We start from the raw sequence: 17,631 nt of genomic DNA on the forward strand, positions 1-17,631 counted from the left end.
GGTTTGGTGTATAAATTTAAAAACCCGACGTGATTGATTTAATTTGATATTTAAAAAATTCGAACCAACCCGATTCATGTACACCCCTACTCCCTTCTAATACAAAATTTTGGTGACTCTCCCTTCTAATCAAAAGGTCGGCTGTGCCGACTTAACTCAATTGCCAAATATAACACACAATATTTGTACAAAATTCACGTTTGAAGTCTATGTCAAATCAGTGATGAATTCTCTATCATCATCGTTTTACGGGAAAAGAACACCACTACTTTCTAACATAAAAACTTATATCTATTCAATGTTTACGTCAAGTCAATAAATATAATAAAAAATGTCTTTCATATTTACATTTCTTCCTCAACCATCGTCAAATAATATGTATTGTCGCTTTAAATTTTACATGCTCAAGTTATATTATTTGATCTGATATAAATATCAGGTACAAACAAATATTTACTATTCTTTCAACATTCCCTTGACAGTGAGCTCTCGTTTGGCCATAGATTTTGGGAGCATATTTTGAATATATGTTTCAAATTTTTGTTTGGCCATAAAATTTTGACAGATTTTGAAAACAAATTTTCAAATCTCAAATTCTGGCTCAAACCTATTTTTGGGCCAAGATCTATGTTTTGGCCTTTTCAAAACTTTTAAAAACTACCCCAAACTTTTGTATTTTATAAAAAAAAGTCCCATCTATTCATGACACAACTAATTATATCTACCATATTCCTCCATTAAAGCCGTATCTATCATGTTTTCACAAGTAAAATCTCTTTTATAAAATGAACGAGCTAAGGTGTGCCCAAACAATAGAAGAAGAAACCCTAGGAAAAATTTTTCTGTCAACTGTAAAAATTTGTTGCGAAGATAAAAATGGATTTTTGTATTGTAATTTGAATTATAATAGCTAGTAAGTGTGTTATTAGCAATTGTTATTAAAATATCACGTTCTGCGTAATTTGAAATTTGCAAATATGTATGTTTTGTATGGTTTAAATATTCTTGATAGTTTTTAGAACTTATGAGTGTCTTCCAAAATAAAAAGTGAAATATATTTTGAAAAACTATGGGCTAACACATTTTCAAAACTTGAAAAACTTCACCCAAATAAACTTTTTCAAATTTTTTTGGGAATCTATGGCCAAATGCTAGCTAAATTAAGGGTGGGGGTGGGGGTGGGGGAGGGGATTGGAGAGTTTGATCAAACGGGGAGCACGCCAACACCGACAAGAAAAGCAAGTGGGGAGTTTAATGATTTGCATTGATTGAGGGGATGGATGAGTAAAAAGAAATCAATCAACACTTTTTTTGTAAATTATTATTTTCTTTCCCAGTCCCCACCCACATAAATAATTACGATTTCTATCTTTAATTATCCACTTTCTCTTTTAATTTCTTCATGCATTATGTCACATGATATTGCCAGCATTTACGTATTCTTCACACCGCCGCTTGTCTATTCTCTTTCCATGCAATTTTCATCAATACAACTTTATTAAGCAATTAATTTAACTTTTTTTGATTTTTTTATTCGGTACTCATATTAGGGTCCGACTAAATTAGAATTTGTATCGGAAAGTCTCACATTGAAGGTAAGACGCTTCCTAATAAAAACGGTTTCATACCCTGAATTTCAACCCGAGATCTGTAGTTAAGGATAAAGGGACGTCTCTACCACAACTTATTGGTGTTAAGCAATTAAATTTTTTGATTTCCTATCCGGTATTCAGTATTCGGATTGGGATCCGATTAAATTCGGATTTGAGCTAAGAAGTTCCACATTAAGGGTAAAGTGTTGCTCAACAAAGATAATTTCATATCTTGAGCTCAGACTCGAGACCTTTAATTAAGGGTGAAGGAATGCAATCCACGCAACTTGTTGGTACTAGCAATTAATTTAGTTAGTGAGGTAATACTAGTATACGACATATTATTTCCAATTACTTTTTGCACACTGACATTAAATAAGTTTTCGACTAGAGCTATACTGTATGTTATTATGGATATACAATTGTCAGTTGTTCTACAAGTTAAGTCTGAAATTATGTTAGCAGCTAAGAAAATTTATTTGGTCAACCAATGCCAGGGTGGTATGTCTCGTAGTCTTTTCCCTCAATTTAAATCATGGATCAACTTCAGTATGACGTAAATTTATAAACTGTTCTTAGGGATTATGTTTAAAAAAGAAGGATTTTGGCCTAAGAGTAGTCTAAAATCTTAATTTAGTCTACAAACATCTTATTAGTATTTTGACCTCATGAATCTTTAAATAACTCCCTTAGAAGTTAACATGAAAGGTATATCTGCTTAATGAAAATATCTGCAAAATTCTTCTATAATGATGTTGGTAGCAATGGTTGAGATGGTCACATACTTCAACATCAACAACTTTTAATATAACCTTAAAAAAACTAAAAAATAAAGAACAAATAAATTAGCAAAAATACTAAATGCATTCTCATGAATGGTCAGGGGCGGAGCCAAGTGTAGTTGAGGGGGTTCATCCGAACCCCCTCGGCAGAAAATTACAGTGTATATTGAAGGTTAAAATTATTTTTTTATGTATATATGGTAGGTGTTGAACCCCCTTAGCTTCTTGTATATTTACCTCTTTATATTTTTGAACCCCCTTACTGAAAATCCTGGCTCCGCCACTGAATGGTATTCAAATGGTAATGCAGTTACTTAGAAGTTAGAAGGTACACTCGGATCGGAGGACAGACTAGGACCGGTTTCTTCGTGAGTCTTTCTCGAGTGTCGAACAATCAAAATTCAAAACGAATCAAGAAAAGTAGTCACTCCCTTCTCAGAGAATCATACGTGAGACTTCCGTCTTGATCTAGCAATAGATAACTACTTATACATAATTTTTTTAGGTAGGACTCTATAATTTTATATTTTTTGGGTTTTATCGAACAATGGTGCTTGCATTGCGAGAATGTCCGCTTGTAGGGCTCGGCCTGCTTCCTGACTGATAGAACCTCTCACTTAAAGGGAATCCAACTGATTAACTATCATATAAATTTCTACACGGCATAATTTTGTGATATTCTCTATTAAGAAAAATAAATTCAAAATAATGTGATTGAAAGAGTTCGAGCCTTGTGCCCTCTTATTACACATGATTGAGGCCATACCTTTTACTATGTTAAACTTGAATTTTATTATACATTAATTAAAAAATTTAACTTAGAGAGAAAAATATGGAGTGGTTTGGGAGGTGGGTGTTTGAAGTTCCCTATGAACTTTTTGTGGAATTTTATATTGTTGATATTTGGATTTTCATCTTTAGATTTTGTAGAGGCATAAACAAATATTAAAAACATAGTCAGGATAAACAAACCAGATGTTCTTTTTCTATTTATCCATAACCCTTTGTTTGTTCTCATTGAAAAACCTTATGTTTTGTTTGGGAATCTTGATAAGTGAGAATAGGAATGAATTTGAATTGTTGGAGGAAACTGAGACCAATGGATTCTTACTTGAGAAGATATAGTGTTAAATATAAAATTTTGAATCTTTTTTTTTTATTTTGGTAATTAATATTTTTATTATCAAGGAAAAATGTGTACAAGTCAAAACAATACCTGCTTACCAAGGTCATGATAAAAATCCATTTAGGACAGTCTTGGTTATTACATATCAATCTCCCCATTGCACCTTTTGGAACTTCCCTCTAGTTTTTGGTTTAAATCCAAAATATAAGATCTTGGATTAATTATGAACCTCTCCAATAAGTGAAGTTTGTGGAGATATAATATAATCAAATAAGAAAAAGTGTGATTCTCTGTAACAGTTGAAATTTTTGAATGAGATGGTTACATGATCACACACTTTAATATGCTCTCAAATCATGCAGAGGCAAGGATTGGTCGAGTGTTTGCGAAAACACTTACGGTAGTATTGTGGACAAGTTCAGTACATGTTGTGAAAGAGTATTTCATGCAATTGAGATTGAGCAATGAAAACTTGCTTCCCCTAGTTATAATAGCTACATCAATATACAAGAATCAATGTACACAGTGTATAATCAGTATACACATCGATTACAGGTAATTTACAATAATGACTTTGGAGGTGGGTGATCCTGACTATCAATCTCGCTTGATCCATGGCCAAAATTTCAAGTTTAACAAGTTTTGTCTTTTGACCTTGACTTGAGCAAACTTCAAAAGTCAAAACGACCCATTTCTAAGGTTATTAGATGTAAGTTCAACCATCGATTACTCATTGCTTGTGCTTATTAACTAAAATCTGTAAGACGTGGTTATTAGGATTACTTTTTGTTGTGGATTTTGTTGTAGTGTAAAACATGCTTGGGGGTTCTCTTTCATTGGATCAAACTTTAGACAGAACCAGCCCACATCCAATCCATTAAGTATTGCTTTAAATGGGCCTCAATTATATCTAGAACATTTTTTTGTGCGGATTGTCCTTCAAAGGCATCGGTCTTTAATTTTTATCCTTCGCTTAACAACCTGAGGTCCTGTTTTCAAATCCAACTCAGTAAAAAAAAATTAAAAAAAAATCACTCTAGCTCAAGCAGACTTTTGAATGCAATGCTCTACCTCAAAATTCTGCTTTGCGAATTCAAATTTTACCTTGTGATATTTTTTTAATTTTTTTTGACTGAACGAAAATTTAAACCCAAAACCAAGGGATTTTCAACGAAAGGTAAAAATTTAAAGATTTGAGGGACAAAAATTAAAAACCAGTGCCTTTGAAGGACAATCACGCAAATGACCCTATCTAGAATACGACTAAAGAGATGAAGGGCATAGGAGAGCTTCATTTATGACCCATCGAGAAAGAAACTTGAGTCTTTAACAGAAAATTGGACTGGTTTATCCATAGAATTAAGTGATTTACAGCCAAAAAAACATAAAACAAAAAAAAAAGTGATTTCAAGATACTAAATTGCACTAAAAATAATGTATTGGCAGTGACTGAACAATTACCTCAATTGAAATATTCCTCAAAACAATTCTTTTTAATATTTCACCAGTGTTCACAAACACATAAGTATCATTTATGGACAAACAGAAAGTGAATAAACATTTTCAAACACAAATGTTATTCATTTAATGAGTCATGATCCAATGTCCAGAACGTTACATCTTTCTCAAGCCCTCACGCAGCCAAAACTGAGGCAAACCACTGGTAACAAAAAAGGTAAGAAAAGATACACAATACTCAAGCCTTCAAATAGTAGGCTTACAAATAAGCTTAGGTGCCAGAGCTTAAATATGGACCAAGCTGGGATGCAAACCGTTGCCATCTCAGTGACACTCGTGTTCAATTCGTGGGGTTGTGCTTCTCGATAGGTTAAGTCAAAATATGATCTGGGATTCATTATAATATCCTGAAAGGCCGGTTTGCAGAGCTAGAACGCTCTAGCCTCGCTTTCTTTACCTTTGCCTTTTTGCTTGCAATTTCTTGGAAAAGGTTTGGTCCACCAAATTCAATTTTGGAGCTCCTAATCTTCTTCCTCTTACCTCTGTCATATTCCTCATCCCTGAAAATAGATATGTAGAAGTCAAAAGTTGTACTTCTTACAAGTGAGAAATCGGTCTGGGGCAAACCTTAGGACCAACTGCAACTTTCGAAACTCTGGGAAAATAACACCCCCCCCCCCCCCCCCCCCAACCCTTACAGCAACATCCCCATTATAATTCCACAAGTGGGACTAGGGAGGGTGGGGTGTACAGAGACCTTTGTGGGTAGAGAGGTTGTTTCCGAAAGACCATCGGCTCAAGAGAATCGTTTTTCAAAACAGGTTTGAAAGAAATGCAAGAGTCAAAAGCCAGCCCCTCTACCCTTCTCCATATATCTACCAGGCTTAGCTCGCATGGCACATGTTTCAGACCTGTGACCTAAGTCACAAGTCCCTCAAACTTTGCCACTTGAACCTAGGCCGGTAAGGAGTAAAACTCAATATTACCCTCCAAAAGAAATATGTACGTCAGGCATACGTTTGGTGATCTTTAAACATAAGTAGGACCATAATAGACAGAAACTCACCACTCATCTCCAATGTACCCAATGCTGACACAATTCCCATTCTGTGCTTCAACACCATTCAAGGAAGGAACTTCCACGTCATCCCAACGTGGAACTGCGACAATCAAATAGGAAGCAGCTAAGTTTCAGCTGACAAAAGCAACAATAATAAAATCACAAAGGCACGTGTAGTTGGAAATAAGCACTTACCGCTCGACTCCAAACCTCTCGTAAGCATGTTCAACAGACCTTTCTGTGTTGCAATTACTTTAGTCTCTTTAGCATCCGTTGACCGTCTATTGTCACCACCTTGATTTCCTACGGGTGCCAAGCTAGAACTTTTTTGTGGTTGCTTGTCATTTGCTAATACAGTGCCATTGTTCACAACCCTCACATCATCAACTGTAGCAGTTTTTGTATCTAAAGTGGAAGCTTTCTCATTGGAACCAAATTTTGATTTCTTTTTTTGAGAAGGCATTGGAAAAGGGATCAAAGTATGGGATAACTTGGATGTAGATGGACCAAGATCAGAAGAGAGACTCTCATCCAAGGAACTGGGACTGCTACGCTTTCTCTTTCCAAGTTTATGTTTCATTCGTTTGGGTTTTTTCTTCCTTTTCAGTCCTAAGGCTGGATCTAAGATCATAAAGCTGAGATTCATCTTGGTAACACGACTCTTGAGAGACTTCCTTTTGGCTTTCAAGCAGGTCTTGTCAACAGCTTCCTTTTCCGTCAAGCCAGTTATAGTTGGTTGGCTCACTGCTCTGGCCGATTCAGCAACTGCTTTGCTCTGTCCAGCATCATTATTGACTTTAACAGCTGAATCACCTAAACTTCCATTGGAGATGTCTTTTACCTGAAAGAAAATAGAATTCATCAATAAACAGAAGGCAAAGTAAAGTATCTTCTTTTCCTAGTTTAATTGGTGGTGGCTTTCCTTCCTCTTTTTTTTTTTTTTTTGGGTGGGGGGTGTTTGGGGGGGGAAGGGGAGGACAATGCCATCATTGTATTTAGGCACAATTATATAAGTTCCATATTTTTATAAGATGAGTAGGACATTGCTTGATTACACACTTCTATTATATTATGATAATTGAAGTGACGAAATTATGGGTGGCAAAATTAGCCCATGAAAACATAACCTGCCCAAGTTTGGCGGGCTATTAAGCCCCCCATTTCAGCCCATCTAAAGTTGGGCTGATATGTAGCCCAAATTGACCCATAGAAACCTTGTCAAAATATATTTAAGACATTTTGTATTTGATATGTTATACATAGCCATAATAAAGAAGATAAAGTCTCATTAGGTACTTAAAAAAATTATAAAAGAAGAATTAAAACTTAATAAGAAGCGGGTTGGGTTATGACCTGTTTTTAGCCCATTAGACCCATCAAAATCCAGTTCACCTACCCCCCCCCCCCCCCCCAACAAACAAAACAATTTGACAACCCCCTAGACAAATGGTCGTGCACAACATGGAATCAGTAACCCAACCCCACAACCATAGAGCTAGAAAATTCTGGAATCCCACATGAAAGAAAGAAGATATGACAAAAGGAGGAGCCAAGCACAATAATCAGAAAGAAACACACACACACACACACACACATATATATATATTACCACTTGAGAGTTGGTGCTTGCCTTGCTGCTTTCCTCTTGTTTGTGGAGATCTATGCTCAACAGTTTTTCAGAAGTACTTGGATCTTTGTCATTAGTCAACTCTTTGACGTTGACATTGCCATTAGATAGTGGGGTAGAGTCTACGCATCTTGTTTCCCCCTTGATTTCAAGTTTATGAATTCCATTGGAAACAGGAACTGTTGGATTAGCTTTAATGCATGGTCCACCCTTCGGGTCTACAACAGACTCCTTTGCTTTGTCACCTGTTTCTGGCACTTTCGACAGATTTTCTGGCTGTCCATTAACTACTACACCATTGACCTTTGGGGGTACCAGACCATTTGTTGAAGTTCTCTCCTTTGAAACTTCGGCACTTAATGTCCCCCTTTGATCTTTTGCACCAGAAAAGGAATCCACATTATTCACATGAAATCCATTTTGAACAGTATCCTTAAATCTCTGGCTGTGATTAGAATATATTTTGCTTCCTATGGCATCAGTAATCACATTATCATTGCGGGCAACATTTACCGACTTCTTAGGCACAGGAGATTTCCTATCCCGAACATAGAACAACATATATGCCTTCTGCTCCAACACTTTTCTCTCACTCACTTGAACCACCTATAACATGGAAGGGTAGACATATTCAGAAGCTATTTTTACTACAGTCAAAATACATTACGATAAAGTATAAATCATTTGCTTCAAGTTTTTAAAAGACCACAAAAAGAAACATCCTGAAGTTCTGAAACATTTAAAAGCCAAAAGTATTGAACTCAGAGTTATGTGGGTTCTGAGTAGCATGTCAGAAGTAGCAGCGAGGGAGAGGAGTAAGGACTATATGCTACTCCCTCCGTCCCAATTTAAGTGTCTTAGTTTCCTTTCTGGTTTGTCCCAAAAAGAGTGCCTCTTTCTATATTTAGTAAGTTGACAATTCAAACATCCTACATGACAGGTTTATAACCACAAGATTCAAAGGATATTTTAGTACATTCTACACATATTTAATTTAGGACCACACAATTCAAAGTCTATTTATTCCTTAAATTCTGTGCCTAGTCAAATTAAGACACTTAAATTGAATCGGAGGGAGTCATGTAAATGGGAAGAAGAAAACAGGAATTTAACATAGTTTCACAAGAAATTTTCAAGATAACAAATGTATCCAAAAAGTAATGAACAGCGAATGGGCAATCACATGGCCAAACCTGATTGTCATCAAGGGAGTACCAATTTCCACTTGAAGTGCGAACAAAGCAATAATAATGACCAGAATGGGTGCTCCAACCAGCATGAACCAGCACACCATAGAGAGTGTACTTCATTTCACCACCCTGCAAAATTAGAGGGGGAACCCCATGAGTTCCAAAATATACAGGGAATTCAAGATATAAAGGAAATACCAAAAAAGTATCACAGAAGTGTTCAAAGCTGAACAATAGCAAGTAAAGCAGGCACCAGAAATAGCATGCATCAGCCAACTCGAATGGCTTCCACTGTTTGTTATGTCAGGTTGATGACTCATCGGTAAAGTCTTAAATAACTACCATACACACAAGAATATCAGCAATGTTGATAAAAAACATCTTTCAACTACTTGACATGCAATGCAATGATTTCCTGGCTTTGAAATAAAGTCAAAGGTTCAAAGTCCTCCTAAACCAATTAGCCAGAACATTCACATCAATTCGTCGTCCATTTTATATGCTGCTAGTTTTCTTATTTGGAGATTAGTCAAACCAGAAAATAAGAGCTGGTTCACATGACAAATTCTGAATCAAAGAAGGTAAAGTTCTCGACTGCAAGGAGGAAAAACTAATTCTTACATAGGTATCGGATACAAAATTTTTCAAGTCCAAAGTAGGCCCATAATGAATCTTTTTATCAATCTTTTGCCCAGGGACATGTGAACCAAATCGCTTCAAGTGGACGGTTAGGACATGAGGTGCCTTGTCAATCGTCAGCCGCTTGTTAGCCTTCACTTTCTGTTTGCACTGCTGACATTGGTACTGCCTCTGACCACCATCTAATAGCTCTCTGGCAGTGAAATGGTCAAGTGCTTTGAGTAGTGAATCTGCCTTGTGAATTTCTAGACTTAAATCCAGAAATGGGTCAAACTTGTCAGAGCAAAATTTACACTGCATGCACTGCACCTGCAGATCATTTGGAAAAGATTCAGATGGTAAAGGAGTCAAAGAACTTTATAAAAAATGAAGGGGAGGGGGCACAGGAAGTAAAATTTTCGGAATTCCCAAAAGTTACTAGGTCTACCATACTAACAGAAGAGCAAGTGAACTGTACCCGACTGCGAAGATGCCCACCAAATATCTTATGAACCAAACTTTTCTCATAAGCACTAGGGGATTCACTAGGCACTCCTGAAGGTAAGCAACATTTATGCATCGACTCAAGCAGATTCACCATGTATTCATGTGCATCCTCCTGTCTGGCATTTCGAAAATTCCGGGATATGCCTAACACATTAATTAAGGATTCAACTCTGATAGTCAAATGTCTAAAAAGCCTTCAAATGTGGAATAAGAAGAAAAATTAGAGGCATATCCTGATGCAGTATACTAGGTATAAATCTTCAGGATAGAGAAGCAAGAATCCTGTTGTCAGCCTTCTAAAAAGAATCTCTACCATCCCCTTATTTAACCCCAACTTGTTTGAGAGACCGAGGCGTAGTTGTTTATATCATACCTTTTTTAACTTCCTACTAAACAAATATTGTGTGTGGAAATAAAACAAAGTCAAACCACCAGACTTTGAAAAGTATTGGACAGCGTAGTAGCATGATAACTCAGCATATACTAACCAAAAGAAAAGCTTTTCAACCTGACTGAGATTGCACTATGAGAAATGACCCTAAGAGAACAAGCGAGATAGAGGTAAATCAAGCATTGGAAGAAAAAGAGATAACCAGGAGGAACAACTTAAAATTGTAGACCAAAAGTGAAAGTCACAGAGTCAACAAATTAATAAACTACAGGGAATCGAAAGGATACATCGCAAGTTTGACACAAGATCCTTTGGAGCCAGTATTTTCCCAGTTGCCTGCAAAGCACGACTCACATGTTTTTGGATAGCACATAAAGCACAAAAACCCGCCATACGACCTTCAATAAAACAATAAAACCCAAGTTAACAAACATATATGCTCAAAAAAATAATGATCCAAATCCAGAACCAATGTAAAATATATATGCAGAAACCAAAACCCAAGGTTAATTTATGTGAATCAGCTCATATATTCTACTCAAATATTCATTTCTACAAAAGACCAAAAAAGTTCATATAGTCCTCAGCATCAACATGTTTATGACCGTGCAATATAGTTAAAAGACAGACGTTTATTTATTTCAAGTACGCTGAGGCTCTCTGCATCTCCAAAAATACATCTGTATGAAATTGTTCACAGCTCCACTCCTACTATAGCTTAAACTTCTTGCATGCAGTACACACCATTAAATTTCATATATTGTCCAGTTTCTATCAAATTTATAGTTCTGGAATACAAATTAATATAAACACTTCCTCTAAGGAGGTCAAGATCTTCAAGTCTACCAGAAAACAGACATGCACATGCAGCAGAGACTCACAGGAATTTTGATGTTTCCCACTTTCCAAGTATGCTGCTAAAGGCTCAGTGTATGTTAGACACTGTAACACTGAATTAAGGAAGCATGTATTCCCAAGATTTTGCAAGCCGGCTCCCTGTAACAAAGACAACGGGTCCCATAATTAAGCAACATGGAGACTTCCATAAAAAAGTTTGGTCTTAGTACACCTCATTGATTCATCAGGTGATTCTTTTCCAGCAACATTCTTGAACTCAAAAGTTAAACGAGAAGAATGTAAAGCATAAAGTAGTTCATTATGCCCGCAATAGATCAAGATCAAATTCCAAAACCCACGTAAGTGCCGTCAGAGAACCAAGAACCAAGAGGAGGAAACTATAAGTTCCACGCATTCCATCAGCTACAATCTCCAAGCTACTTTTGAAATTAAAATAAAAAATCAAAAAATACATGACTAAACATTTAATTAGACCATAATAGTAAACATGTATATCCATTAATTTTCAGAATAAAAAGGAAACTACAAAAGTGCCTCAATTTAAGGAACAAAAGACAAAACCAAAGAAAGAATCACTCTGCAAAAAAGAAAGTCTAATGGTTGGAATGCCCAAAAACCTCCAAAAATCTCATCTTACAACTACATAACTCAACACTTAACGCACATGTAACTGATTCTTTGGGGTTCACAATGCAGTTTAATGCAGATTTATGATTATGAGATCGTACGACCAAAAATTGGCTCCGATAACATGTGACAGGATATTGGGCCTCCAATCTAAACCTTAAAAAGAACGGCAAAGCGGCATAAGACGTATATAAACTCTTTTTGTCTCTTATTCTACTCGTGCAGGACAACAATATAAGGGGAAAAACACCCTTTTATCTTATCAAATCAGAGCTTTTAACTTCTACAGCCTTTGTATCTTACCGCATCTCTCTTCTTTATCTTACTTTATAAAAAAGGATCCGAGCATGCCGGAATTTCTTGTGGGTTAACATATAGACTTCAATATAAACTTACAATTGCCAGATCAGCTTACCAAAAGTTGATTATGACAAATGTTAAAGAATCTGTGTATCCTGCCTAATTTTTTAGAGGCAGTGAGCGGCCCACAAGCTTTATAAACCCTTTTACATCCTTACAGAATCCAAGTGGAATAACTATACAACCTACACGCAAAACACAAAGGCTTTAACTCTTTCCGAAGGAGGACACAGATTGACAATGGAAGATGCTGCGAGTGTGGAATGCTTCAGATGGATTTAATATAGCTAGTTTAAAGTATTTTCCTGTGTAGCAGGTGCTATAAATATAAAGGAGAGAAGCATATTGTGTTCTAGATCATACTGTCCAATCGTCTGGGAGTTATCAGCTCCTCACATAGTCAAACAAGGAGGAGCTTCCTTGTATATAAGTTTAGAACATAGCACCCCCTTGGCACCGCATATAATAAGATCACCGTATGTTTTCATGAAAAAAAAAAAGGAGGGACAAAGATGACTTAAAATCATTCAAAAACATGATTCAGTCAACCCAACGGGGCGGGGGGGGGGGGGGGAGTTGCTGTTGTTTCCAGGTACAAAGAAGCTATTACACTATATATGCAACCACACAATAACATGCTAAATCAGACCAATCTAGTCATGTCAAAGTACTTGAAATATTAATATTGAAATGAAACAAAGAGAAATAGAGGAGAAAGAAGAAGAGAAGACCAAATCCCTTTCGGGAAACAATTTTCCTAGACTGGACTTTAAGTTACCAAAAAAGTAGGGAGGGTCAAATCAAGTTGCCCCGGTACTATCCGAAATTGAGAAACTTTGCACTCCGTTAAGACTTTTGTTATAGTATTATTCCCGCCATCATGAAAAAGTCTCATTTTTTGCCCTTGATCCCTAACGGAGCTCCAATATAAGGGCAATTCTAAACCATGCTCAAGAGTTGCGGGTTAAATTTGGACTTTTCCCTGAAGAATTTGGACACATAGAGTCCACTCATTTCATGCAAAAGTCTATTACTTGCTAATGCAAGGATACGAATGGATTAAAAGTGTAACGGAGAGCAAAACTGAGCCATGAATGGGCAAATTTAGACCTTTCACTAAAGAGAAGAAGAGAATAGTGTAAACTCATAGAACAACTAGTGAGAGTAAACATACTTAGAGCTAGTAAAATCAGCAAAAAAACTTAAAAAAACGAAGAAAAAAGAAAGAGGCTTTGAAAGCTAACCATCAAAATGAAATTCAGAATCCGCAAAAATTGTGCTCAATAAAAGAACCAAAAAGGCGTATCAAATATTAACGAAACCCAAACATCAAAAGCCAGGAATTCTAACATATCAATTTAACTATCAAGTAATATGCACAACCAAATACAAAGTAAAAACAAAAGCTAAAAATAATGAGAAATAACAACATACCCACTATAATCCCATAGGTGGGGTCTAGCGAGGATAGGGTGTACCATAGACCCTCGGTTCAAAAGAAAGATTCCGAGCAAGGGTTGCAAGAAAAACTATGACAGCAAAATAGCAACAGACAAAAGCACATGAAGCAACAAACAGTAATACACATTTAAGAATGAGAAACTAAGCTGTTACTAAATAATACTACTAAGGCTAGTCCCCTACCTCTCCCACATAAAAGTGGAACAACACTCGGCTAACTACTAACCTTCTAACCTAATTCTCCATACCTTCCAAAAAATATACTCCTACATATTACTACCTCTGTCCCAGTATATGTTACACTCTTTCCTGTTTTAGTTTGTTCCAAAAAAAATGACACATTTCCATATATTAGTAACAGTTTAACTTCAAAATGCCCCTTTTACCCTTAACGAAGTGATTTACAACCACACAAACATTCGAGGCATACAACAAGTTCCAAAAGCCTACTTTTCTTTCTTAAACTCCGTGCGCAGTCAAACAGTGCCACATAAATTGGTATGGAGGGAGTAAGCAAATACACACAACCAAATACAAAGTGAAAACACAAGCTTAAAAACATTAGAAACAGATACAAAATAAGTTATCACAATAAAACATATAATGATATGTATAATTAATAAGTTATCAACTCACAATTCTCATAATTTTTCTGAATGCAATACCAAAGCTCACTTCCATATCCATCCCATTACTTTCCATCACCACGTCACCGCCGCCTTTCTTCCCCGACCCGTTTTCTTTACGGGTCTCAGTATTCGGGTTCAGTGTTTCAAGCTTAAACCCCCCACTATTATTATTTTTCCCACTGTTAATAAAACCATTAAATGGTTTTCTTGCTAAATGAAACTCAATCCTTCTATGAAACAATGATGAACTATCCAAACCCGGATCCGACCCGGATAATTGTGAACCCAAATTCATTACTGCCTCACCCATTAAACCCCTCTTTCTACTTTCAACATAAAAGTATCAAAATCAAGAATCTTTTGCTATTTTCCACTTCAAATATATGAATCAAAATGGTTTCTTGAGCACAAATTCAGTAAACAAATATGAAAAACAGAAAAGGGGTTTGAGTTTTCAACATAAAAGTATCAAAAATAAGTTTTTTTCAAGAAAATTTCACTATTTTACCCTTCAAATATATGAATCAAAATGGTTTCTTGAGCACAAATTCAGTAAACAAATATGAAAAACAGAAAAGGGGTTTGAGTTTTCAACATAAAAGTATCAAAAATAAGTTTTTTTCAATAATATTTCACTGTTATACCCTTCAAATATACGAATCAAAATGGGTTTTTGAGCAAAAATTCAGTGAACAAATGTGAAATAGAGAAAAGGGGTTTTAAGTTTTAGGATCTTTCTCTATTTTCAACATAAAAAGTATCAAAAATCAAGTTTTTTTTTTTTTTCAAGAATCAGTGTTTTTTTTCTCTTGTTTTATAGTGTAAAATATATGAATCAAAATGAGGTTTTTGAGATAAATTTCAGTGAAACAAATATGAAAATAGAGAAGAGAGGTTTGAGTTTTTTTTTTTCGGCTGAAGAGAAAGAGATGAGCTGAAAAAAAGAAACCTTAAAACCCTCCAAACTGAAAGAGATATATGTGTCTCCTTACGGTGTTCCGCGTCGCACTGGATAGGGTTTTAACATTTGGTTAATAGGTTTTTGACACGTGTACCTATTGGGGGGTACTGTTGTCATTATGGTTTGTGTTCTTATTTATGGTTTTTTGTGATGTAGAAAAAGTCTAGTGTGATAAATTGTGGTAGAAATTGAACGGGGAAAAATGGTCTTGAGGGGATTTTTATTAAGGGAAAGGATCAAAAATGTTGTTCTACTTTGGGAAAAGGGTTAAAAGTATTTTTCGTTTTAAATTTGGGTCAAAAATACTCCTCCCGTCATTAAAGTTTTTAAATATACTCCTGTCTTAAAAAAAATTCTCAACATAATTCAATTTTATTTTTAAACCCGCTCCATTTAAACTCGACTCAACTACATGAAAAAACCATATGAGAGCAACTTGTTTCCGAGTCCTACATCTGAAACCACAAGGCACAGGAGCGGGTAATCCATATGGGTTTTTATTTAGTTGGGTTGCGTTTAAATGAAGCGGGTTTAAAAATGAAATCGGATTATGTTGGGGGTTTCCGTTAAGACACGGTTATATTTGAAAACTTTAATGAGGAGAAGGGTATTTTTGACCCAAATTTGGATGGAAGATATTTTTAGCCATTTTGCCAAAGTAGAAGGGTATTTTTGACCCTTTTCCCTTTTTATAATGTTAAAATCACTTACCAAACATGTTACCTAAATTAAATTTTGAAACTTGCTATGGTTATAAAGTACCCCTCCATTTTAATTTGTTTGTCTGGTTTTGATTTGGCACGAGTTTAAGAATGTAAAAAAGATTTTCAAATTTCTTGATCTTAAACTAAGGATATGTAGAATGTATCAAGATGTGTTTTAATCTTATGGTCTTAGGCATGTCATGTGAAAATTTGAAATTAAAGAGTTTTTTTTCCCACTCGGTGTGCGAAACCCGCATTGGAGCTCGACTATATCAGAATTCGCACCACGTAGGGCCCTATTCGGTGGGGGGAATGCTCCCTACCAAGAATTTTTCCATACCTAAAGCTCGAACCCGAGACCTTCTGGTTAAAGGATGAACAATCTCATCCGCTGCACCACATCCTTTAGTGGTGAATTAAAGAGCTGTTAAAAATGGAAAGAGGCGTTTTTTTTTCTTTTTCAAACTGATTAAAAAAGAAAGTAAGACAAACAAATTAAGACGGAGAAGTAGGAAAAAAAAAAGAGGAAGAAGTTAAGAGGGAGTTTGGATTTTAGTCTTGGGGAAACGTAAAAGTTATTATCATGTGAATGAGAGCATCACGCGTTCAAGTCGTGGATAGAAAAATATGAGATAAAATTATGTATAACAAAATCAATGTGTGATCCAAGCTTTTCTATATCCGATCATAACAAGGTTTACTACATTACTCTTTAATTTTGTGGTCTCAAATGTGTCATGTGAGATGTTGGAAATCAAACAGTTGCCAAGTTTTAAAAGATGCGCTCTTTTTTAAACGGAATAAAAAGGTTAGATAGACAAAAAAAATTGAAAAGGAGGAAGTATATGATCTAATTTTGAGATCCGATATTACATCATGACTGTATCCAATATAATACTTGAGATATTGATGAGCTTACTTATATGTCATAACAATTTATATTGATTTTAGTAATCTTGTTCAATTCTGCGAACGTTTAGTTGTTTCAGCAAAATTTTACATCATGATTTGTCAACTAAACGTAGGAAATATAGGTACATAAAAAAATTAAACCAATTGAGTTTTTTTTTTCTCTCTGTTAGTGTTTTTAACTTGATTTTTCTTTTTGTTGTAGATGAACATCAAGTGACAAAGAAATGTTAAATTGAAGGTTAAGGATATCCATAACTTGTAGGCACTTTGTAAAAGGAATCAACGAATTCAACAACAACAAACGATTCCTCGTACTAGTGGTGCTAGGAGTTTTTTTCTAGAATAAGGGTTGAGACGGTACTTTAATACAACATGCTTAGCGATAATTCTTTAGATAAAATATGTTTTAATTAATTAATAATATTTTATTTTATTGGAAATTTCAGAAGAACATGATAAAAGAAGTTGATCGAGGAAAATTGTGGACTGAGATTCATAAGAAGAAAGATGGGAGTTCTGTGAATGACGAGGCTAGAGATATTGGTGTAAATATTAGTTCCTGGAAACTCGTGATACCAACTTTGACAAATAGTTTTCTTTTCTTTTCCTTCCTTTTCAACAGTCATGAGTAACTGTTAATTGTCCTAAAATTTTGTCAATTAATTTGTACCAGTTTGAACAATATTTGAGTAAATATGTGTGTTGTCACTACTGGCTTGAACAAGAATCTCAAGAATCCATAAGCACTGCCTCCAGTATTTGTTTTTT

The 17,631-nt window shown here is 35.4% G+C and overlaps 1 protein-coding gene across 2 annotated transcripts; it reads right to left on the reverse strand.

The window, feature by feature from the left end:
• Positions 1–4,966: 4,966 nt before the first annotated feature.
• Positions 4,967–15,228, reverse strand: LOC132602971 (ubiquitin carboxyl-terminal hydrolase 23). 2 transcript variants are annotated; one of them, XM_060315801.1, is made up of 10 exons: positions 14,294–15,228; positions 11,233–11,347; positions 10,639–10,749; positions 9,932–10,104; positions 9,457–9,783; positions 8,839–8,964; positions 7,649–8,251; positions 6,214–6,859; positions 6,025–6,118; positions 4,967–5,518 (listed from the first exon to the last, which is right to left on the reverse strand). In XM_060315801.1, the coding sequence occupies exons 1-10, from the start codon at positions 14,594–14,596 to the stop codon at positions 5,356–5,358; spliced, it is 2,661 nt and encodes an 886-aa protein (XP_060171784.1). In that variant the 5' UTR covers positions 14,597–15,228; the 3' UTR covers positions 4,967–5,355. The 2 variants fall into 2 exon arrangements, with proteins under 2 accessions (XP_060171784.1, XP_060171783.1); XM_060315800.1 differs by having other exon boundaries at positions 7,628–8,251.
• Between the last annotated feature and the right edge of the window lie 2,403 nt (positions 15,229–17,631).

This window comes from Lycium barbarum, chromosome 7 (assembly GCF_019175385.1).
Source record: "Lycium barbarum isolate Lr01 chromosome 7, ASM1917538v2, whole genome shotgun sequence".
Taxonomy (NCBI): Eukaryota; Viridiplantae; Streptophyta; class Magnoliopsida; order Solanales; family Solanaceae; genus Lycium; species Lycium barbarum.